This window comes from Dromiciops gliroides, chromosome 4 (assembly GCF_019393635.1).
Source record: "Dromiciops gliroides isolate mDroGli1 chromosome 4, mDroGli1.pri, whole genome shotgun sequence".
Lineage (NCBI taxonomy): Eukaryota > Metazoa > Chordata > Mammalia > Microbiotheria > Microbiotheriidae > Dromiciops > Dromiciops gliroides.
In genome coordinates, this window is record NC_057864.1 from 130,283,085 (window position 1) to 130,307,786 (window position 24,702).

The window sequence follows — 24,702 nt, forward strand, 5'->3', positions numbered from 1 at the left end:
TTATAGATATCTATTGATTAGACTTACTGAAACATGTGGAGTTGGATTTTGAACTAAATTTAAAGAACACCATATTTTAGAATTCTGGAGAGTTCTGGAAGGAATTAAGTCAAGCTCACTGGTCTATAGCTTGCAGAGTCTATTTTCTTCCCTTTAAGGAAAATGTTTGCCATTTTCCAATCCTAGGATAGCTCTTTGATTCTTATGACCTTTCAAAGATCACTGATGCTGGTTCAGAAATTACATCTGTCAGTCCTTTCAGTACCTTGGGATAGAATTCTTTCAGGAATGGTTGCTTAAACTAATCAAATATAGCTAGGTGCTCTCTTACTACCTCCCTACCTATCATGGTTAACAACTCTCAATTGATAATTTTTGTTTTGTCCTTTCCTGTCCAAAGATCACTCTGCTTGAAAGAGAAAATAGAAGAAAAATGGGAATTGGGTATCTCAGTCTTCTCTCATATCCATTACCATAGCCTCATCTATGTTCTTTGGAAGCTTACAATCTAGATATAGACACAATACATTTTCAGGTGAAAAATTTAGACTTCAGTGAACAAATTCTAGCACATACACTTACCCTAAAGATACAGGGGATATCCTTTCGGCTTGCATGAATAACATCAGAAGCCAAAACTGAACTCACAGAAAATTCTTCATCCCTAAAAAAGTAAAACAGTTAAAGCAAGTTACTGTTTCTTCTTATTGTTTGTTTTATTTTTAAAATTTTAATTATTGCTTATTTGTATTTATATGAAAATTTATATAAAAGTGCTAGAATTAGACTTTAATTTTAAATGATTATTAATAAAATGGCATATTAACATGTTTTCCCCAAGTCAATGTGCCTGAATAGGCACCATTATTTAAAACACATTTTTATTGATGTATTTCTTTTTTATATTACCAAGATTTTTCTGAGTATATCCCACTCCTCATGAGCCACTCCACCTTACAATTACTTTTTTCTTTAAAAAAAAAAATTGATTCATTTAAAACTTAAATACAAAGTGAGAAAAAAAGAACATTTCCATGTACATAGCAGAACACAGAGGATTAAATATAAAACCATAAATTTCCATTTTAAACTGTTTACTTTAAAAAACAACTATGTAATGAGTACTACACATTGTTTTCAAAGCTACCCTGCTTTTCTGTGGTTCCTTCTAAGTTTTCTTTTGTTCTCAGCTGTGCACTATTTTTTTCTCCCTCCTCCCCCACTCTACCCTAGAGAAGGCTACAATTAAAGACAAATCTATATATACATATAAATATATGTAAGACCATACTGTATTTATTTCTATTTATCAGTTCTTTCTCTGGAGGTGGATAGCATTTTCTTTTACAGGTCCAAGTCTTTCCATGTTTTTCTAAAATCAACCAGCTCATTTCTTATGACCCAGTTAGATTCCATTATAATCATATAGCACAATTTGTTCAGCCATTCCCCACTTGAAGGGCATCTATCATTTTAGCCAATCTTGATAGGTGAAAGATAATATCTCAAAGTCGCCTGAATTTGCATTTCTCTAATCAATGATTTAGAGCATTTTTTTCATATGACTGTATAGTTTTGATTCATTAATAGGAAAACTGCCTGTTTATATTGTTTCCTAAGTAATTTATGTTTTCCAATGATTGGAAACCAGATTATTGAGTTTTATTGTTTTTGATTCTACCTGGTCTGGTCTGTTCCTATGAACTACTTCTCTAATTTTTAACTGACATTCAATGATTTGGAGGTGTAACGATTGGAATGACGCCACCTGCTGGAGACTTACTGTAGAAGAGTTCTGCCCATGAAGCGAAGGTCTTTGAGGGCAAGACCAGGAGTCTTTTCTTTGGTGTGAGGAAGTGACGCGGGCGAGTGGGAGGAGGAAGGAAGAGACTGGCGCGCAGTCTCACACTCTTTCCTGGGGACGCTGGCGGAGAAGGGAGCTAAAAATGTGCTCTCCCTTTAATAGATAGAAATCTAGGCCTTTCTCTCTCTCTTTACCAAATTCTTGTTTTCCTTAATAAATGCTTAAAAGCCTAACTCTTGCTAAAGCTTATAATTTATTGGCGACCACTCATTAGATTTTTTAGACAGACTAGCTAGAATTTTAGCCCTTAACAGATGGCTGACCACGAAGAGGAAAGCTAAACCTCAGTCTTCTGATCTTCTGGTTGGGTAAGACATTTCCCCTACCCTCTCCCTTTAACTGCTAAGTACTGGCATAATGGCTGTGTTTTCCCTTTAAATTTTTTCAAATGGACCTTTTAAACTCCCTAATTACCCTATTTTTGATTTTAGTCTGTTTAACCAGACAAATGGGAGATAAGATCATGTTAATGCTTTGTTTTTGTGGATTTTCTATTTTTCTTTTTATTTTTGTTAGAAGAGCCAGCAATGTACTCACACAAGGAAATATCTCCCCCTCTCCCAACCATGCTTTTTCAGAGAAAACTGAAGAGCTTCCAGCAGCTTTTCCCTGTTTTAATTTTGCATGCCTGGAGGCAATGACCCACCCTCTAGAAGCTTTTAATCCCCTAGCACCTGGAGGCAAAGTGGGGGAAGAGGAATCCAGGCCTGAGTTCAAAATCCAGTCTGATTCAAATTGCTCTGCTCCCTCCCCTCCTCTCCAGACCCCACCCTCTACTCCTCCCATGGCCAAGCCCATTGCTTCCCCTGTCTGGGAAGTCCAGAGATCTGATGCATGCTCAACTTTCTCTAACTACATTTGCAGCTTCAGGCTCAGCCCTTCCCCAGCCTGGCTGTGCTTCTGAGACATCCTTAGAAAACCCTTTAAATTCCAGATATGCTCGTTTTGTTCATAATTTTGCTAACCTGCTTTTGTCTTTAATTAGTAATCTTATAAAGCATTCGTATGGTGAAAAGACTGACAGACAATATAGAGGGATTAAAGAAGAAAAACTTAAGCTGAATAAGAATGACAATCATCAACATAGTTCAAGACTCCTCTTCTTTTGCCATGGAAGGGTATATATTTTACAGAAATGTAGAAGTAAGCAGCAAGGTATTGATATGAGTGTTGGGGATTTTAGATATCGGAATCAAAACTGTTCTGAATTCACTCAGAGTAATAGTATCAGTTCAGAGGTTACATAGGATTTCTATGCTATTATATATACATTTTGAAATTAATGGTATGGGTTTATTTTCATAGAGATTTTCAGGCTTTTGAGATTGTGTTTTATACTTAGTTTTTAAAACAAGGAGAATATTTGTAAAAGCTTTTTATAGTCATGTGATCAAGTTTATATTTTATAAGACTCTTATTACTATTAAGTTCACATTAATTTAGACTTCCTTAGTTTGAATTTCATTGTCTTTTATTGTTCCATGTGTATTTTCTTCTATTCGTTTATCTATCTAATTTTGAAAAATTGCAAGATGGTTTTGATTTCATAATACAATGTTAATTCTAGGAGTATTGTGCTCCCATATTCTGAGTTGTTTGTTTTTGTTATTTTTTTTCCTCAACTGATTATTTGATCAAACTCTTTAAAGCATTTCCCTGGCAAATTGGTTGCCATGGCAAGTGTAAATTGATTCTAGAAGTATTATTTTTGATAAACATATTCCAAAAAAAAAAAAAAAAAGAGGGGAACATTTGTAAAAGTTTTCTTTTTTCAAAAAAAAAAAAAAGTTTTCTTTGAGATTCTGTTGTGCTTTAACTTGTATTTAAATATGTTCTGATTTTTCACAAAAGTAATTGTATACTAAGTAAAAAAAAGGGTATTATTTGAAATTGTTGCATAATTATATATTATATTTTGAGTCAAGATGTATTCACATTTTTTGCAATCATTTATTATCCTCAATTTTTAAATCCATATGAGACTTGGAATTATGGGAACTTATCATTTAAGACATTAATTGCCTTTATTCTGAGTTATCAGATGCCAGTTGGCCAAGATGCCATCCAATCACAAGAGGAATACATGCAAGAGCAGACACTGAACTGTCACATGAGGGGAGACATGCATGAAGTCAAGGTATGGCCGAGGGAACGGCTTTTGACAAATGTTGAGGTTGGATTCTCTTGGTTTAATATTTTATTTTCTTTTTCCTCACAATACTGTACAGATGGCTGGAAGTTTTGATCGCACCCATCTCACTTCTACACCTGGCTTCTATGCTCCCTCCTATATGCCTGATGCCATGGACATCTCAATCCCATGCATCTGATTAAGTCTGACTCAGTTTCCTCCAATATGTTCGGTGGCATGGACATGTATTCCATCCACCTATTTTAAGCCTGGCATACTGCATGGACAGTATATATTGCTCAAGTGTGGGAATGCTCATATCCCATCATTTCTCTGTTCTTTTATGGTAACCCCCATAATTATCTCAGATGTCATGATAAATAACAGTGTTGAATTTGGCCTTGACATCTGTTACCAATTATATTAGATTTTTTAATTTCTCATAATGGCATGAGGATAATTAGGCAGATGATGCAAAAGGTGATGAAACAAAGATAAAAATTATTTTTAAAAATTAATATCACGAGGGGCGGCTGGGTGGCACAGTGGGTAGAGCGCCAGCCCTGGATTCAGGAGTTCCTGAGTTCAGGTCCGGCCTCAGACACTTGACACTTGCTGGCTGTGTGACCCTGGGCAAGTCACTTAACCCCCATTGCCTCACACACACACACACACACAAAAAATTAATATCGCAGCAATTGTCTTCCAAATTATCCTCCATAAGGGGGAACTATATTAATATTAATTTTAAAGAATGTTTCAATTTTTGTTTTATATATGTTTCATGTGTAACAACCAAGATTCTGAATTCCCTTAAACATGTTTTTGAGAACTTTCATTGTTTGATTTGATTATTGACAAAGCTATTTTAAAGTTGTATTAAGCTCAATTTTGTAGGAAATTTTCCTGGCTGATTACCAGCATCTACACATCAACCCCTGAAAAGACTTCCATTCCACGACTACACCTAGAGGATATCTGAAAAAAGACTTTCAGAGACTTTAAATGAACAGTTTTGTTTTGTTTTTGTTGTTTTTTTTTTTCTCTTTTCTCTTTCTGTTATAATATACATCATCTGTAACATGTATTCTCTGCAGAGGCCCTCCCTTTGCAAGACTAATGTCAAAGCGTCGGTTCATGAGGACAAAAAAAAAATCACCCCTCTGGACAAAACTTTCCTCTCTTCCTTTTCTATATTGTTGTTCACATATTATTAGTTAGCAATAGTTATTATATTGTTTTTACTGTTCCGTCAAGGAAACATTTTGTTTCTTGAGGAACAACAGGGGGGACTGTAACGATTGGAATGACGCCACCTGCTGGAGACTTACTGTAGAAGAGTTCTGCCCATGAAGCGAAGGTCTTTGAGGGCAAGACCAGGAGTCTTTTCTTTGGTGTGAGGAAGTGACGCGGGCGAGTGGGAGGAGGAAGGAAGAGACTGGCGCGCAGTCTCACACTCTTTCCTGGGGACGCTGGCGGAGAAGGGAGCTAAAAATGTGCTCTCCCTTTAATAGATAGAAATCTAGGCCTTTCTCTCTCTCTTTACCAAATTCTTGTTTTCCTTAATAAATGCTTAAAAGCCTAACTCTTGCTAAAGCTTATAATTTATTGGCGACCACTCATTAGATATTTTAGACCGACTAGCTAGAATTTTAGCCCTTAACAGAGGACTATAGCTTTATAATATAGTTTGAGGTCTGAAAGTGATTCCCCCTTTACCTCTACCTTTTTTCGTTATTTCTCTTGATGTTATAGATCTTGTTTCTCTAAATTAAAGTTATTATTTTATTGAGTTCTGTAAAGTATCCCTTATGTAGTTAGATCGAAAAGCATTAAAACTGTAAATTAACTTTGGTAGTATGTCTTTTTTCTTAAATAGGCATGGCTGAGCCATGGGCACTTGAACAATCCTCCAACCTTCTTAAGTTGTTCTTTATTTTTTTAAAGAGCACTGTGTAATGGGATGTATGCAAGTATTTGGTATGCTTTGATAGACTGACGCCCAAATATTTCAGAGCTATTTTGAATGAGTTTTCCTTTTGATTATTACCTCTTGAATTTTGTTAATATTATACAGAAGTGCTACTGATTTTTGTGTATTGATTTTGTAACCTGCAAGGTTGCTGAAGCTATTGTCTCAATTAGTATTTTTGCTGATTCCTAAGTAAAATATCATATCATCATTAAATAGTTTTATTTCTTCTTAATCTATCCTAATGTCTTTCATTTCTTTCTCTTGTCTAGAAGTATATAAAATAATAGCAAGGAGAGTGAGCAGCCTTGCTTTACTTCTGGTTTTACTGGGAAACTTTATTGCATATCCCTATTTTATATGATATCTACTTTTCATTTTAGATTAATACTTTTTGTGGCATTGTACAAAGTTCTCTATAACTATATCTAGTAGCATTTTTAGCATAAATTAAAAGTTGTGTTTTGTTATGGGATCATGAAGAGAATTAAACACGATTCAACAATAACAATGTCACAAGGTTTCCTGGCAACTACTGAGATACTCATGTGGTTTTGAATGATTTTTGTTGTAAATATGATTAATTCTGTTGATTGCTTTCCTAATGGGGAACCATCTTTGCATGGCTGTTATTAATCTAATTTGTTCACAATGAGTTGTTCCTTGGATAAATTGCTGTAGCTTATGTGAAAAGATTTTATTTAAAATCTTCAAACTGACATTCATTAATAGTTTTGTTATATAGTTCTGTGCTTCATCCTTCCCAGGTTTAGATATTGGGACTAGGTGTCTCATAAAGGGAGTCTGGTACAATATTTTCTTTTTCGATTTTTTAGAATAATTTGCATAGTATTGGTACTAATTTTTTTCTTTAAAATTTGATAGAATTCTCCTGTCAATCTATATGAAACAGGAGGGATTTTTTTTTTTGGGGGGGGGTTGTGGTTGTTTGTTTGGTAGTTTCTTTATAGCAAGTTCTATTTCCTTTTTTGAGAACAGATCATGTATGATCTCTATCTGATCTTCCATTAGTTTGGGCAATTTATGTTTTTAAAGGTACATTTTTATTTCTTTTATGCTTTCAGTTTTGTTAGCATAAACTACAACTATGCAGGCTATAATTATTTTTATTTCTCCTTGTTTTGTGATTTCAGCTTGATTTTTTTGCTATTTTGTTGATTTTCTGTCCTCTTTAATCAGGTTGGCTAAAGGTTTATCATTTTTCTTAGTTTTTTCAAAGAACCAGCTGTTAGTTTTCTTTATTATTTTCGTATTCTTTCTTTTGGTTTCCAGTTTATCTATTTCTCCTTTAAATATCTTCTCTTCTGTACTTATTTCAATTTTGTTCATTTATTTAACTTTTGAATGTTTTCTAATGCATATTAAGTTCACGAATCATTTCTATAGTATTAAGGTATGTTTTTCAGGATATAATCATTTCCCTGAGGACTACTTTAGTTGCATAGCAGAACTGTTGGCATATAATTTCATTATTATCATTGTCTTTCACATAATTATTATTTCTATGATTTGTTATTTGACCCACTCATTATTTAGGATTTAACTCTTGTCTTCATTTGGGTCTATGTGCTCCTTGAACTGATTATTATATTTTTTCTGTTTATTTTGTTAGATTTGTCCAAAACCAAGAGGACTTTATTGTTCTGCTATTGTTGTATTATTGGGATTCAATTAATTTTTCTTTTACAAATTTAGATGCTAAGACTTTGGAGCGTATGACTTTTTTTTTTTTTTTGGTAAGGCAATTGGGGTCAAGTGACTTGCCCATGGTCACACAGCTAGTGCCAAGTGTCTGAAGCTGGATTTGAACTTAGGTCCTCCTGAATCCAGGGCTGGTGCTTTATCCATTAAGTTAGGTGGCTTTTGTTTTAATAGCATGATTGCAATTATATAAGATCATAGTCTCATAAAATTGGAGCCAGAAAGTAACTTGTAGTTCCATCTATGTCAACCTCTTTCCTCTACAGATTAAGGAACTGAAGCTCAGACAGATTAAATGTCCAAGGTCACATAGGCAGTATATTTCAGAGGAAGGACTGGGCCCAGATTTTCTGACTTTAAACCATGCACATTTTCCACTATACCATATTGTCTTAAGAAAATGTTGAGAATGAATCAGCATATGAAAAACTTTTAAGTTGCAGCCAAAGCAGAGCTTAGGTAAAAATGTGTAATTAAAAATATAAACAAATAGAAAAGTGATCAATGAATCTTAAGTAATACTTTGCATTCCTAATTTACTGTGATAAAAAATACTTTCACCTTCTAAACTTACCTCATATCAATCACTTGACTGACTACCACACTGGGCTGGGATGCTTTTCCTTCAGCTATATCATATAGGAAGAGTTTGAAGTCACACACCACAGCCAATGCTCTCTGCCAACCTTTCTTCACTCCAGCTGGTTTGGGAACCTTTAATTTTGATTAAAAAAAAAAAGACAATGAAAATATGAAACACAAAGTCATCAAGTTCATGAAAATACAGAGAAAATAGAAATTGGATATCACCTTTCATGAGAGCTGTTTCTAGGACAGAATTGGGAGAGCTCTAACAGAACTTTGCTGAGGGTAGCTTCTGCCCAGCTCTGCCCTGGTAAGTACAGCAGGCTTCCTCTTCTTCCCACCCCATCACTGGCCTCCTTTTCTCCTGTGCCCAACTTCACACTCTTAGTGCTAGCACACTTTTCCTAAATGGCTCAATTTCAATAGAGTAGAAATGTTGAGATATCTTCATGGTCTACTTACTTCTGCCAGATGCCAATTTACCTGTTAAGGGCTAAAATTCTAGCTAAATTGTCTAAAATATCTAATGAGTGGTCGCCAATAAATTATAAGCTTTAGCAAGAGTGAGACTTTTAAGCATTTATTAAGGAGAATAAGAATTTGGTAAAGAGAGAGAAAGGCCTAGATTCCTATCTATTAAAGGGAGAGCACATTTCTAGCTCCGCTCTCCACCAGAGTCCCAAGAAAAGAGAGTGAGCCCGAGCGCCAGTCTCTTCCTTCCTCCTCCCACTAGCCCGCATCACTTCCTGACGCCAAAGAAAAAACTCCTGGTCTTGCCCTCAAAGACCTTCGCTTCATGGGCGGAACTCTTCTACAGTAAGTCTCCAGCAGGTGGCATCATTCCAATCATTACATACCAATCCCTGCTTGGGGCCTCTTTTCTCCTACAGGCAACACTGAGGTGAGGCCCACCCTAGCCCTTCATGCTGACTGCCATAGTTTTACCTTTTTTCAAATTGGTAACAGAAAAAAATGAAAAGAATAAAATATGAAAAGGTAAGTTATTTGAATAAGATTTATATTTGGTATCAGGTAATCAACAGTATTATTTTCCCCTTTCATATATTTACTCTGGAAGGTAAACTTAGGAACTCAACTGTCAGTTTGGGCCACCTGATATCTCTGAAAAGAATTTTGAATAAAAAGTGGTAGAACTTGACATTTTAAATGATTATTAATAAAATGGCATATTAACTTGTTTTCCCCAAGTCAATATCACTTACCCTAACATGGCCTTCATATGCTGTTCCAACTCCTTTTTGGGGGTCTATTCCCAGTGGGGCTTTTGTTTGTTCAGGAGGAATTGGGCAAAAGGCTGGAGCTTTGTCCGCACAAGTAACATGACATGAAAATCCACATACTTATTAGAGGGAAAAAAAGAAATGATATTATTTTTGTGATAATTCACTTATTAATTTAACCAATAGATATTTACTGCATTTCTTATATTTACAAGACATTGTCTTAAGTACATTACCATATTGTTTTAGCTTGATCATTTTTAATGACTGCTTGTTTTTTGAAAATAATATATTTGTTTATTAATAAGGATTTCAATGTAACTTATTAGAAATGGGTGATAACATTCCTAATACTGTAATGATATTTACTGCACATCTGATTAAAGTGAGTGACAAGCATATATTTTAAAAAGCTAAAATCTAAAATGACCCCCATGTCATGTAAATCTCAGATTTATATGACCTATTCATCCTTGATGCACTTAGGAAAAAAACAACTCCTATTCTTTCACAGGGATGTAAATGCCACCGTCATAGAAATCTATACATCAAGAGTGAATTTAACATCAAAATCAGTGATGTAGTTTTGTCACCTGTAATATATTATCTGCAGTAGCTACAAATATAGTTCCTGAAGCAGAATTTTCTTAGAAATTAATTTAGAATCAAATAAAGAAGATACACAAAGAGAATCATTTTGTGTCTCTCTGTGAACTAAATATGGAGAATAAACATAATAACTACAAGATAAACATTATTTTTAAATAATCCAGTATTCTGAATTCTTTACCACAGACAGTGGGAAAACAACATACATCAAACTTGAATAAAGACTAATTGCTCATTATTTTTTTGTTTTTAATTTTTAAAAAATTCTGGGTCTTCTCATTTTGGTCAGGCTGGAAGTGCAGGGGCTACTCATGGGCTTGATTCTACTAATAAATAACTGGCAAAGCAGTTTTGATGTCCTCTGTTTCCAACTTGGACAGGTATGTTCCTCCTTAGTCAACCTGGTGCCCTCCTGGCTCCTGCAGGTCCATGTCAATGCTGAACTTAGTGCTGATTTGGTCAGCATAGCCCAATGTAGTTCAGAACTCATGAGTGCAAGATAGCCACCAGCCTTAGCCTCTCAGTATGAAGAATTATAAAGGCATGTGCTACCACACTGAGCTGAAAAGATAATTTCTAGTCTAGCAGCATCCTTTTCAGTAATGTACAATGTACAAAGTTGTAATCGACTGAACACATAGTAGGTACTTAATAAAGATTTGTGAACTGACTGAATACTATAAGTAAAAGCTAAAGTCATATTTTAACTGAATTACAACAGTTTAAAATGTCAGTAGCCATTATGGTGGCTGTTATGATGTGTCGATATCACCACTGTGTAGGGAACATTTAAAGAAAGGGAGGTGTGTAATTTAAGATTCTAAATGTGGATTCTAATCTGTTCCCCCAGTTTTTGGGGGAAACTGACTAAAATCACTGATAAAACGAGTTTAGGTTTTTAAGGGTTTATTGGAAAATAGAAAGAAAAAGATTGAGAAACAGAATTCCAACAGCCTGGCATTCCTATCTTTCCTCAAATTTCCTGTGAAGTCCTCTGCCGCCACCACCACCAAGTCAGGAACCCAAAAAGCCAAGTGCTCTCCACGCAGGCTCCCTTTCCTCCTTCCTGTCTCCTCCCAGAAAATAGGAGGCTCCTCAAGTTGATTGGCTGGTAGCCTTGATAGACAGCACCCATGAGCAAACGTCATTTCCTGACGCCAAGGAAAAGCCACAATGCCTCTGAGGCATTTTCCTCATGGTGGAGCTTTCCCACAGCAAGTCTCCAGTAGGTGGCATCATTCCAATCATTACAGAGGTATTGTAAAAGAACTGTCTGAAATATATACTATTTATAATATTATGAAATGAATAATTTTTCTTCTACTGAATTCTATTATAATTTCAGAGATATTCCTAAAAGAAAAAAAATAACTCTAAGGCAAATAAATTTTATCTAATACCAAAGTGTTATTTACTGGACACTGATAAGCAATGAACTCTCTCTGACATAAAATCATTTATAAAAATATTTTGTGGTATAGTGAAAAACACTTTGTCCATCTGAATGTGTATTGTAGTATATGCCCTTTTAAACATGGGTAAAGTTACACTTAAAACATGTTTATTCAGCTAATTGCTGACTGTTTCCAAAATTTCTGAATTGCAAAAGAAAAACAAAATAAATGATTTAAGCAAAAATCAATACCTTCAGGATTTTAGCAGAATAAAGTTGCTTGAATAACACTCTTATAAATATGAATCTAAATTTCCATTTTTTCCTTCTCCATTCTTACCTTCACAAGCACAGCCCTGTCTTATCAAACCAACCATCAGAGATGTGCACTGATTACATTTGGTAGGAGTGTTAAACGATTTTACTACAAACTGGTGGGCCTTTGGCTACAAAACAAATGGATAAAAGCATATATTGACAGTTATTTTGTGATAAGGTAAGTGCATCTTTTTTTAACATTATCATCTTATATAGAAATAGAATGTGTTTATCTTCTTAGCATGCTCATCTACCATGGGCAAGTCACTTAGTGTTCTAAGCAATTCTCTAAGACTAAAAGTTATAGAAAAGGTGCCAACCTGCATTGGTGACAGGAGTTTCCTTATTTGGAAGTTCCTTAAATTATTGAAATCACAGGTCTAGTCCCTATACCTATCATATCCCAGATTTTGGGTCACATTTAATTCATAGTATCCCAGGAAAGTTGCTTAAGAAAGTGGCAACATTTATGAATTCTTCTTTAATATAGTCTTGGAAAGGAAAGCAAATTAAGAAAGCTCAAATATTTTGTAGACAAATTCTGACAATCACAATGGATGTACTTTCTACAGGTTAAATTTTCAGTTTATTATTATTTATAGCTTACATGCATGATCTCTGGTTTCTGAAGTCCTTTCCTTCCAAAAATGCTGTGTAGCAGGCAGTGTGGGTACTTTTATCCCCATTTTAGCAAGAGGAGACCCAAATATCAGAACACTTGAATGACTTAGCTAATTAGCATCAGAACTAGGATTCATATCCAAGCTTCTCGAGACCACAATTTCAGAGCTCCTTCTATTTCACTTCTTTGCTCTTTTATTCTTTCCCCAGGGTTGACTTTGAAAATCTATCATACACATATTTGTGTATTTATAATTTTTTGACAGAAAAACCAAACCAGAAACTTAATATAATTTTATACCTTAGCTTGAGGGACAAAGGTAAAAAGTAGTTTCAAATTTTCATCTGTATGGCAAACTGATTACATTTCATTTTATAGTACCAAGGTCAAATAACATGCTTCTCAAATTTGCACTTCCCCTTAGAAGCAGGCAGATAATTGAAAAAATATATATGATGTATAAGAGGGAGATGAAACTTGCATACTCATTAAATTAGAGACTGATAGTACTTTACCATTTTTTACTAGAAACAGGGTAGCTAAAAAGTCTCTTATGTCTCCATTAATTTATCTATATACTGGAAGTCGGGGTAGATTTTACAATTGAATTTTCCCTCCATTCCAAAATTAAGTAAATATATATATTAGCAGCTTTTTTTTTTTTTGAGAGGACAAAGAATAAATGGATTGGGGGTTGTTATTTTTCTTCCATGTGATATAGTAGTCTTTACAATCAAGCAAATAGTTTCAACTATATGCAGTTTAGGTAAAGAGATCTGGGAGAAATTATTTGGAGAAATAAAAATAAAAACTATCATTTTTATCCTAGCATAATTCTTGGACTTAGCAAAACAACAAAGAAATAGTAAATTCTATTCTCTTCCTCTCTAGTGTATAATCCATGTACCAATAAAAGCAGTACAAAAGTAAGGAAGGGTAGCTTTCTTCTTCTTTCCTTAGTCTTTAATCTTGGGGAGGATGATACTTTCAGAAAGGCTATGAGGGGAAGGGGTAGAGGAAGGGTATAAATATTTATATAGTGTCAATTAGGTGCCAGGCACTGTGCTAAGTGTTTTTGTTTTTAAACAGATAATTCTCTCCTTAGATCCTCACAACTCTGTGGTGCTATTATTAGCCCCATTTTACAGATAAGGAAACAACAGCAAATCACAGTTAAGTAACTTGCATAGGGTCACAAAGCTCTGGCAAGTGTCTGAAGCCACATTTGAATCCAGGTCTTCATGATTCCAGGCCTGGGGCTTTGTGCACTGTGCCACTAGCTGCCTCCATGAGAGTCACTAGCCCTGTGTCGTTCACTCTAGATATCTCTTTTTATATTGAAAATTGCAGGTAATAGAACTAAAGGCTCCTTGTCCAAGCTACTTGTTTTAGAAACAAGGAAGCTGAAAGAGGGAGGAAAAATGAACCGATGACACTTTAAAACAGTAACTTTTAAAAAACAGGAAGTAAGCAATTCTTAATCCATTCTTTCCTACAACTTACATATGTGAAACTGTTCTGTTTCAAAAGGACAGTCTCAACAGATTTGCTAGTAGCTTTACTGTGCAGAACTGTAGGGAGACCAGTGGCAAAGATTGCGTAATTGTACAAGTTAGAAGAAATACATTCCCATTTTTTAGGAAAATGGGAAATTTGTGAACAGACTGACTACCTTAGGTGCAGAGATGCCAGATCCAATATATGCTGATCTCATTGTTGGCGTGTGAGCTGAACGTGGAGGATGTTCTGTAACCTGAATCCAAGAGAAAAAAGGGATATAAATGTCTTGAGAGAGTATATCCATTTCAAACATCAACAGATTAAACCAAAGTAAACAAAGCTAAAAAACTTCAGGCAAGGCAAACTTCACACTAATTAGTATAATGAAAACTGAGTAAAGCTTCAATTAATAAAATATATTTACATATTTCAGGTAGCTTATGTATATAGTTTCAAAATTCATAAATAAATTTGTTCATTAAGCAAAACTTGCTTAAATCTGGAAATACAAAAAAAATTACTTGCAAAAGAAAAGACTTAAAAATAAAGCTGAAAGGATACCAAAAGTAGTCTTATATGAAGTAGAAGATAGCAATTTTTTAGTTTGGGTTTGTATTTGTTATTTTAATGCCTTATTACTTTTTTTCCTTATTACTTTAAAAAAAGGCTTTTTAACAGATACACATCTAAAGCAATAAATGATATTTCAATAATCAACCTCTAAATTAAGAATTCTTAACCTTGGATTAGTGAACTTTAATTTCCTCTATAATCCTATGCATTTAAAAATATGATTCTGAGAAAGGACCCATAGGCTTCACCAGACCAACTGTCAAAGGGGTGCAGGACACAAAAAAGGTTAAACTTTTCTGTCCTAAGCTGAGGCAAATAACTACTTGCCTAACACCTAAGTAATGTTTCACCAGTTTAGCAATGTGTGTAAAGATAAATATAAGCTAAAAACTTACTGGAATGATAAAAAAGATTGGTTGATATTTGGTATAAGAATGAATATAGTGATGAGAAAGTTTTATTACAAGAAGAGGAGTTAAGTTATCACCCACATTTCTTCATTATTTAGTTAAACAAAATGTTAGTTGCAGGGTGAGTAATCTCCTTGAACAGAAGGAGCTAATGATTTTTTTGTTTGCTACTTGGGGGCACAGGGAATTTGAAACAGAGGCTGCTTATTAAGTGGTGGACATTAAACAATATGAGGAAGGGACTCTGGCTTGGATAGAAAGGTGAGAAGGAAGTTGGCAGAGGGAAATGGGTAATGATTACAAGAGGTTCAGGGTACTTGGAGAGAATACTGAATTCTTAAGAAAAAACAGATCACATCTTTTTGCCTTTGTTATTGTATACTTCAGCAGATGAAAAAGTTGGTGTGTTTGTAGACTGAAAAATGGAATTGTGGATTTCCTCAAGCTTCTTTGACACCTTCTGTTCTGGAGCTAGCCTTAATTTAGTTTCAATTGGTTTTAATTAGGAACTATCTGGGGAAATATTTTGAACCCAGATCAGAATTTAACATATAAAAAGTTGAATGTGGGACACTACATTAATTATAGAAATAAGTAAAACAGGAATGAAAAAATATGCTAACATTATAACCCAAATAACAGAAACCCTGGATTGTTTATTATTTCACAAAGCTTTCACAAAAACTTTATAAGGTTATATATCAGGGCTAAGGCATGGCTATAATATATATTGTAGTTTTCCAAATTCACTCTCTCCTTGCTAGAACTCTAAATCCAACCCTGGAACCACAGAAAAAAATCCTACTTGAATTAATAAGAAAGGACAGGAGAGGATTGAGATAAGCAAAAGATATGTGCATCTTTCAGTTTCAGTAACAGAGACAAAGGTGGACCCTGTGCTTTAAAAAAAAAAAAAACTTATTATAGAACTGATTTTAGTTGAGAGAGTCAACTGGCTGGCTGAGTAAAACCTTCTGATGACATCAGGAACTACTGTAGCTATGTTTTCTGCATTACTGGAACAAGGGACAAGAAATAGATTCCTGTTGGTTGACTGTTCTTTATAGCCAGAAGCGACTTGCTAACTGCATTTTAAAAGACTCCTAATTATATACACTATTGGGTTTGGGTTGAAATTCCAAAAGTTAAAACAAAAGTGTAAAAATTTCACTTGACAATCACACTATAGCACTGGTATCTGATAATCTAATGTTCCTACATATTTCTACCACTTTCATCCTCTGACACGTAATACTGCTAAACCGTGGTTAGTTAAAATACAGTTAATTTGGGACAGTTTGTCTTAAGGGGCAATTACCTTATTTGATTATTCTCACCCACCTACTTCTGATAAATTATATTGGACTACAAAGTCTAAATGTCTTTGCTGTGTCATATAGCATAGGTAAAATAAAGAGATAAATTTCACTCTTTTTATGTAATGGGATTTATTTACTATATCTGGTCACAAGTTAAAGGTCGGGGAGCAGAATAGCCCCAGAGAGGTACCTCAATTGGTTCAATGTCACTAGCTGTGGAAGGAGACCTGGACCTTGACTGGAGGTGAGACTTGACCTCCTCATCCCGTGAAGGAGGGTTAGACAACGTAAAGTTCTCAACTGAATCAATCTAGGAAAACAAGTCAGGGAAAAAAAAAAACCCAAGAAGTCACTTTTAACAATTCACTGCTCTTAGCAATATTAAGTCATGATCATGATAGTGTTTCTTAAGAAATGACAACAAAACTATAATTTTAATATCTGTTAGGGATGTTTCAGAAAATATAACCATAACTCTGTTTGTAATAAATAAGCATATGAAATATACCAGGTGAGCAGGTAACCCTGCCCCAACTGGTACCACTGATTTCTTCGTTTCAGCATTACTACTGTATTGTCTACAAGGGTATCCCAAAATAGAATTTTTGCTAACACCTAAACAAATTTAGCTCATGAACAAATGCAGAATACGGAATAAAGAAATACACTGAAAATTGGATACTGCACTACATCTTTAACAGAACTGATAGAAACCCAACCAACATCTCTAGAGGCTCATAGTTCAAACTGCGTTCATTTTGTAGCAGCAGACTTGTTGGCACTGGCAGGAAAAGATGCATTACTTAGGAATTTTAGCAACTGACAAGAATGCTTTGGGCTAAAATTCAGTGTATAAAATCCTCCAGGGGATAAATTAATATTATGATTTTTATGGTTTAGTTATTTTTCCATTTATCAGGAATAGATTAAAAAAATTAAAATTACATGTTTACAAAATAAAGATTAATTTTAGGGCAATCTCTTATAATGATAAAAGAAGCTAAAAGAATGAAAATTTAATGATTCAGGGTTCAATGATAAATGCAATAAATATGATTAGTGAAGTCTAAAGCAAAATGCTGTACCTGAGATTTGGAAACTTGTTCATGTCTCTCCCTTTAGCTCAAAGCAACCCTGGGCATATAGTTTCAACTTACGTTTAGTATCTTTTTTTGAATACTGGAATATATTTTTCTTTAGATGATTTTTAGGATGTACTTTAACACTAATTGGCTATACTGAGATATTAGTGTAAATAAAAAACATTCTTTGAAATTAATTTTTGGTACTTTGAGTATGGTGCTACTAACATCCCAAAAAGTCCCATTAGTTCAAAATAATTTGGCCAAATTATGAGAACTTCTCATTCTGGTGTGGAAGTGATCATGCATTTTCCAGGCAAGAACCACTGTTCATTTCAGAATATTTTTCTCATATAACTTTTTTTTTTAAAGTGAGGCAATTGGGGTTAAGTGACTTGCCCAGGGTCACACAGCTAGTAAGTGTTAAGTGTCTGAGGCTGGATTTGAACTCAGGTACTCCTGACTCCAGGGCCGGTGCTCTATCCACTGCGCCATCTAGCTGCCCCTGATCATGCATTTTCAAAGGGACTGCAATCAAAACAGAAACTCTATCAAGTCCCATAGCAAGCTGAAAACATTTACTAGCCGGTGCTCTATCCACTGCACCACCTAGCTGTCCCAGAGGAGGCTGGAGAACAGTTTTTTTTTTTAGTGAGGCAATTGGGGTTAAGTGACTTGCCCAGGGTCACACAGCTAGTAAATGTTAAGTGTCTGAGGCCGGATTTGAACTCAGGTACTCCTGACTCCAGGGCTGGTGCTCTATCCACTGCGCCATCTAGCTGCCCCTGATCATGCATTTTCAAAGGGACTGCAATCAAAACAGAAACTCTATCAAGTCCCATAGCAAGCTGAAAACATTTTGGGTACATGCTTAGTCACAATGCATATCTAACATCAAGGGACTAGTCTAGCAAATCTCAGAGTCTCACTACCAGGTTAGTCCCAGAGTGATGACTTTTTTGGTCAAAACAATTCTCAAAGACCTTCTAGTAAGTCAACCAAGAGCTGCAATTTGTGTCAGAGAAGGGAATACCAACACATATGAAATCATCAGTTGTCCAAGGACTGAGGCATGAAGATAGCTGTAAGAAACTACAATGTCTTCTTATCACTTACTGGATCAGTTCCTCAATCCAGAGCTCCAACTCCTCTACAAACTACCTTTCCCCTGCTTTCTGGATCTTTCTCCAGACTTTTCTCTTTTCTCTACTAATATTCTTTTATACTACATAGGCTGGTCTCCTTACTGCTATTTTACCTTTTACATTAATGTATGTATATCACTTCCTTTAAGATAATATCTGATCTCCTCTAACAGTACATTCCTAATGTCAATTCACAGTAACCTCCCTTGCCTTTTGTTAGCTATGCTGTTTTAAAATTTTCCTTATATTCTCCAGCTGCTACTTGTATGTATATTTGTCGTCTTCCTATATTACAACACAACTTCTTAAAGACAAAAGCCATATCATTTTTTTCAATATTTCTCACATGATCTAGAACAGCACAATTCAGACAGCAATTACTTAACAAAAGCTTGTTTAATAAATTAATGAATTTGAAAAATGCTCAACTTTCTGATTTTGTAAGTTATTCAATCTTCTCATTCCCTAACTATATGCCTTAAGATGAAGTATATTCAGTTTACTACTATATATATATATATATGTACACACACACACACACACATACACGCACACACACACATGTGTGTATTTATATATAAATTTTAAAAGCCACCAGAGATACCATCTTCCAAATTGGACCTCCAGAGGGGCTGGAAGTAGCTAAATGGCTTAATGCTAAACTTCTTGGAATCATATTTCATCAATCAAATTATTATTTCATTCTACTGTTGATGCTGCTCCTGCCCCACCTACCAAATGGACCTCTACAGACCATGATGGAGAGGAGTTAAAACATGTAGCTTCTGGTCCAATTCCCTTAGATCATGCATGCATATTCATTTTTATTCTATTTTTCCTCCTTCTTGCCTATGTACTGATCCTTTAATCTTTTTTACTTCTTGTTCTAAAAACTGTAATCAAATCAACACTGTACTACTCTAGTAAATTCCGAAATTAAAACACCTTTCCTAGCTACCATACCATATGATATTATCTACCCCTATTAGAATGTAAACTCCTTGAAGGCAGGGATTGCCACCCTTTCCTATGTTTAATCCCAAGGGAATTAGTAAATGCTTCTTCATTCATTCATTCAACACCTTTCAGAAGAATAAAGAACTGGAATTCAAGCTTAAACCTAACAGCATCTTTATGAATTATACATTTGTTGAAGAGGGGGAAATATGGAGAAAATTTTTAATTACGAAAGGGATTTTCTTGGTGGAAAACATGGACTGGAAGCAGTTAGAACAATGGGTCAAATCTAATAATACGAAACTTTATGGAAATTGATTTTATGGAGTCTTATACCTGCATTCAGAAATATCAACTTCCCAAGTAAAAGATATGGTTAGACAGCTCTTTACTTAAAGAAAAGATTAAGAGGTTTGGGAGGTACTCAAAGTTCAATGAGTATACTGTGTAATATGGCAGCCAAGAAATGTTATACATTCTTATGTGATGTTAAGGGAGTCCTGGTATCTAGGACTTGGGAAGTAATAGTTCTAATAGGCTCTGTCATGGTCAGATGACATCTAGAGTACTGTTTTTGGTTTTGGACACCACATTTGAGGAAGAAGATTGATAAGCTATTGAGTATACAGAATATATAGAGATGAAGTTAGTGAAGGACATTAAATTCACACCATATGAAGACCAGTGAAAAGAAACGGGTATATTTAGTTTCATTTGGGGAGGGGATATGATAGTTATCTACAAGTTTTTGAAGGACTATCATGTAAAAGAGGAATTAGACTTGTTCTGCTTGCTCTCAGAGGAGAAATGGTAAGAGTAATGGAAGAAGAGGTAAATTTAGTTCATTAAAAACAAACAATTTCTGAATAACTAGAGCTATCCAAAAATGGAATGGGCTGCCTTACAAGGTTATGGGTTCCTCTCCACTGTAGTTTTCAAACAAAGGATGAGTGACTACTTGTTAGGGGTGTTGTTGAAAGTCAGGCATATGTTGGACTAGGTGGCTTCTGAGGCACCTTCAAATAGAGTTTCTGAGAGGAATAATCTTATAATTCTTGTAATTATTAAATAAAAATGGAGAGGAATATAGAAATGCACTTTTGTATAATACCGTGCTAACTAAGAGATAAGACAAAGGAAGAATCAGTGGGAAAGCCATAGAATTCACAGAAACCAATATTCAAAGAGTAACAACATTCAGGGCCTCAGATAGTCATCTACAAATACACAGTATATGGTTAAAGACCAAAGTAAACTGGAGACCCTGATACAAGAAAGTAAACCAAGCCTCACAGGTATCACTAAGACTTGTAGGAAATATGATTTGTGAATAAAACGGGGCAGTATTTTAGAATAGTTTTCAAATTTTAGAATACTTTATATATAAAATAATAAAGTATTTTTCAAAAGGTTATAAAAGGATACAGTAGGATACTATCACATATCAGAGTATAATAGATTCAGTAATCTGTTGATGGGATTTTACAACAAATTACCTGATTAAAAGATGAAGAGATTATGAGTTGGAGAAACATCACAAACCCAGCATGAAGAGATGAAAATAATAGTGATGTGGAATTTCCTTGATATTCTTCCTAAATAGGAGCTATTGTTTTTCTGTAGTATCCCAGTTAGTAAATGGGCCTGATTGCTGTCTAACTTTGCTAAAAACAGAAGAACTTGTCTTATGAGCATTATGACTTTCCTTCTGATTTTAATACTATGCTATGAATTACTGAAGAAGGCTCTCATCGTGTCATTTCCTGGACTATCACAATACACTTGGTTGGTCTCTTTGCCTCCAATAGATTGCCCAATTACAGTTCATTTTCCACTCAGTAGTCAAATTAATCTTTACACACAACAGGTGTGACCATGTCATCACCTTTTCAATCAACTCCAGGGGCTCACTATTACTTCCAGGATTAAATATAAAAACCTCTGTTCGGCTTTTAAAGCCCTTCAGTCTTCTAATATCTTATACCCCCATGTACTCTACAATCCAGTGACCTTGGCTGCCTTACTGTTCCTTCCACAAGACATTCAATCTCCAGACTCTGGGTAGTTTGAATAGCTGGACATATTGCCTATTCATCTCTGGCTCCTGGCTCCCCTCAAGTCTCAGGTAAAATCCTATTTTCTGCAAGAAGGCCTTTCCAGTTCTCACAATCACTTCCCTCTGAGAAGATCTCCAATTTATACTATATATACATATATAGTTGGTATAAAGTTGTTAGCAAGTTACTTCTTCCATTAGACTCTGAACTCCTTGAAAAAAAGGGATTTTTTTTGGGGGGGGTGGCCTTTGTATTCCCCAGTATTTAGCACAGTGACCCTTGTAGACAATTAATAAATGCTTCTTGACTTGACTTGAAAGAAGGCCAAAGAGGGATGTGGGAAACTTTTAAGCATGAGATTCTTAAAAGACAGGCATAAATGAACCCAATGACGAGGTAAGGGGGAGTTGACTAAAGAGACCAATGAGTCACACAAGGAGCTTATAAACCCATACAGATTTTAAAAAGACAAATACAGAAGATAGAAGATAGGATGAATAACCGATGATGAATTTTTACAATGAATATGTCACTCCTGTGATTATTGCGATACTAGTGCAAGGATCACTAAGCTGAGGCTGGCAATCACTGCTCAAGACAATCAAAAAGTTTTCTGAGGTATGTTGGAGGAGGAGGAGGAGAAAGATTAAAGAAGGGTTAGGAATGCTATTTCAGATAGATAGGATGATGAAAATATATAGTGATGGTAAAAAAGCTGAACAATCTACTTCTTTTTTTTTCATTTTGTTTTCCCTTCAAGAAGAATGACCTTTGGACTGTCAAGGACAAAACAAAAATGTTTATTAGGGATCAGTAACCTAAGATAAGTAGTAGAGTATCCAGCTTCCCTTCATAAGTCCAAGTTATTAGGCTAAGATGAGCTATGTTTTGAAATAACCAGTGGGTTGGCAGATCATCCTTGGTTTTTTTATCCTTTCTTAACATCTTCTGTATCTATCTTTAAAAAAAAAAACTGTACAAATTTATGAGTTTATGAGTAAGGGTTTATCTTTCTGTGGCTTATGGATCTTTGTAGTCAGCTTCCCCATACCTCTGTATTAAGGCACTACCAATGACCTTTAAAAGATACTGGAGAAGGGGCAGCTAGATGGCGCAGTGGATAGAGCACTGGCCCTGGAGTCAGGAGTACCTGAGTTCAAATTCGGCCTCAGACACTTAACACTTACTAGCTGTGTGACCCTGGGCAAGTCACTTAACCCCAACTGCCTCACTAAAAAGAAAAAAAGAAAAAGAAAAGGGAAGAATAGACTGCTAAAAGCCAGTATGGCTCCACTAAGAAATAGTAATGCCAGACAAACTTCATTTCCTGGAAAATTAGGGGAATGCTCTAAGCATTGTAAAGAGAATCCCAAAAGTTTTGGGACATCTTGGATAATCACATTTTAGCAAACCATATGACCATGAGAGTAGCAGTGACTGACATTTATAAACATGCTAAAGTTTACAAAATGCTTTACAACATATCTCATTTAAGCTTTTGCAACAACCCGTCAGACATATAATATATATATTGTCATTGTTGTTATAGAAGCAGCTAAGTGGTGTAGTGGATGGAGGATTTATTTTTAAACCTTATTATATACCATACTGCATGGAGATCTGGTCCAGAAATCTAGAAGGCCTGGGTTCAAGACCTTCTTTTTATAATACAAGCTATGTGAACCTGGACAAACCACTTAAACTCTCAGTTATCCAACAGGCAAAATGCTGAAAAAAATTGTAGGAAAAGCCAAAAGTAGAGCTAATCTTAGCTGAATAACCATGCCCTCAATAATCCCAGTAATTCTGAGGCAGAACTCTCTTTACAAATGTACTAAGCACCATTAGAATCAAGCACAGGACCACAGTTCTAGAGCAGGATGGGCCAAGGAGATTAGTGACTTGCACAGGGCCACATCTGTATGAAATAGCAGAGTGAAGATTAAAACATTAGTACAGAAGCTATTTTTTAAATGGTGCTAAAAAATGTGAAATAATACAACTCTGACCCTTTCTAGTCTAGTAGTCCCCAGTCATATGATGACATCGTAGCTGTAATTAATACATTAAATTTCAGTCTTTGTGATACTGAGAATCTAGGGAAAGGAAAAAGTACTATTGGAATTTAATTTGTGCGTACATCAGCAACTCCTGAAGAGCTATAGAGTTAAAAAAAATAGTTCATGGGGGCAGCTAGGTGGTGCAGTGGATAGAGCACCAGCCCTGGAGTCAGGAGGAGCTGAGTTCAAATGTGACCTAAGACACTTAACACTTACTAGCTGTGTGACCCTGGGCAAGTCACTTAACCTCAATTGCTTCAACCCCCCCCCCCCCAAAAAAAAGTTCATGGTGGTATTAATGTTATCTGAACATGAACAAAAGTTCTTAAAATACATTTGTATATTGACTAGTTTTTGGCCATCAATAAAAATGATAGAAAAGAGTCATAATGAAGATAGATTCACATTAGATATGAAACAAACTTTTAAGGTAACTCTGTCAAAACTATTAAGATGACTACATCAACACTTAAAAATTAAATACTAGCTTTAAAGTTTTGTACAATAAGATAAAGCCAATTCAAATCAAGCAAAGTTCAAGCTTATTTTAATTTCCTTTTTTTTTAAGAATAAAAAGGAACTACCAAAAAATGAGTATGAACATTTCTGAGATAAAAGATAGAATCAAATTCAGAACACTAGAGATATGAATATGGACATTTTAAAATACTATTTTATTGACTAAAAAAAATGAACCATTAAATATATACTTGAAATTCAAGAAAAGCAGCCTCAAAGAGTTGTCTTCCATAAAGAATGTGAAAGATAACTGCAGAAATAAACTTGCAATGAAAAAAATAATTTGGTAAATTATCCTTTTATTTTCTATACACATAACTCTGGTAGTTGGTACTGTTTAAATAACTTCTTTACATTTTGTTGTATTTATACTTTTCAGAAGTTGTTTGTTTTTTTTCAGAAGTTTTAATCTGTTAAAAATATCTTCTGAGAGATTTAGCATGAAATAGTTAAAATTAGGAAATGAATCAGTTGTAATAAGGTAGTAAAGCAACTGATTAATGGAAAGTTATCCTCATTTTTAAAAGTACCTCTTTAAGTATCCAAAACACAAAAACATGTCCCACATGCTAAGGGAAAAATATTATAATCATTCATACAAGCAATAAATTGAATGAATAATG

At 34.8% G+C, this 24,702-nt stretch overlaps 1 protein-coding gene across 25 annotated transcripts in view; it reads right to left on the minus strand.

Moving 5' to 3' along the window:
• The window catches only part of CDC42BPA (CDC42 binding protein kinase alpha), a 351,215-nt gene that overhangs the window by 43,759 nt on the left and 282,754 nt on the right, over positions 1–24,702 (minus strand). For 17 of the 25 annotated variants that reach the window (XR_006356412.1, XM_044004674.1, XM_044004672.1 and 14 more), the window contains 6 exons: positions 16,450–16,569; positions 14,130–14,210; positions 11,858–11,963; positions 9,498–9,634; positions 8,264–8,403; positions 583–664 (listed from right to left, as the gene is read on the minus strand). Coding sequence is in view for 24 of the 25 variants with exons in the window: in XM_044004674.1 (XP_043860609.1) it covers positions 583–664; positions 8,264–8,403; positions 9,498–9,634; positions 11,858–11,963; positions 14,130–14,210; positions 16,450–16,569 (666 nt within the window). In the remaining variant the exon portion in view is untranslated. The remainder of the gene's footprint in view (positions 1–582; positions 665–8,263; positions 8,404–9,497; positions 9,635–11,857; positions 11,964–14,129; positions 14,211–16,449; positions 16,570–24,702) is intronic. The other 8 variants (XM_044004682.1, XM_044004681.1, XM_044004680.1 and 5 more) reach the window with 2 other exon arrangements.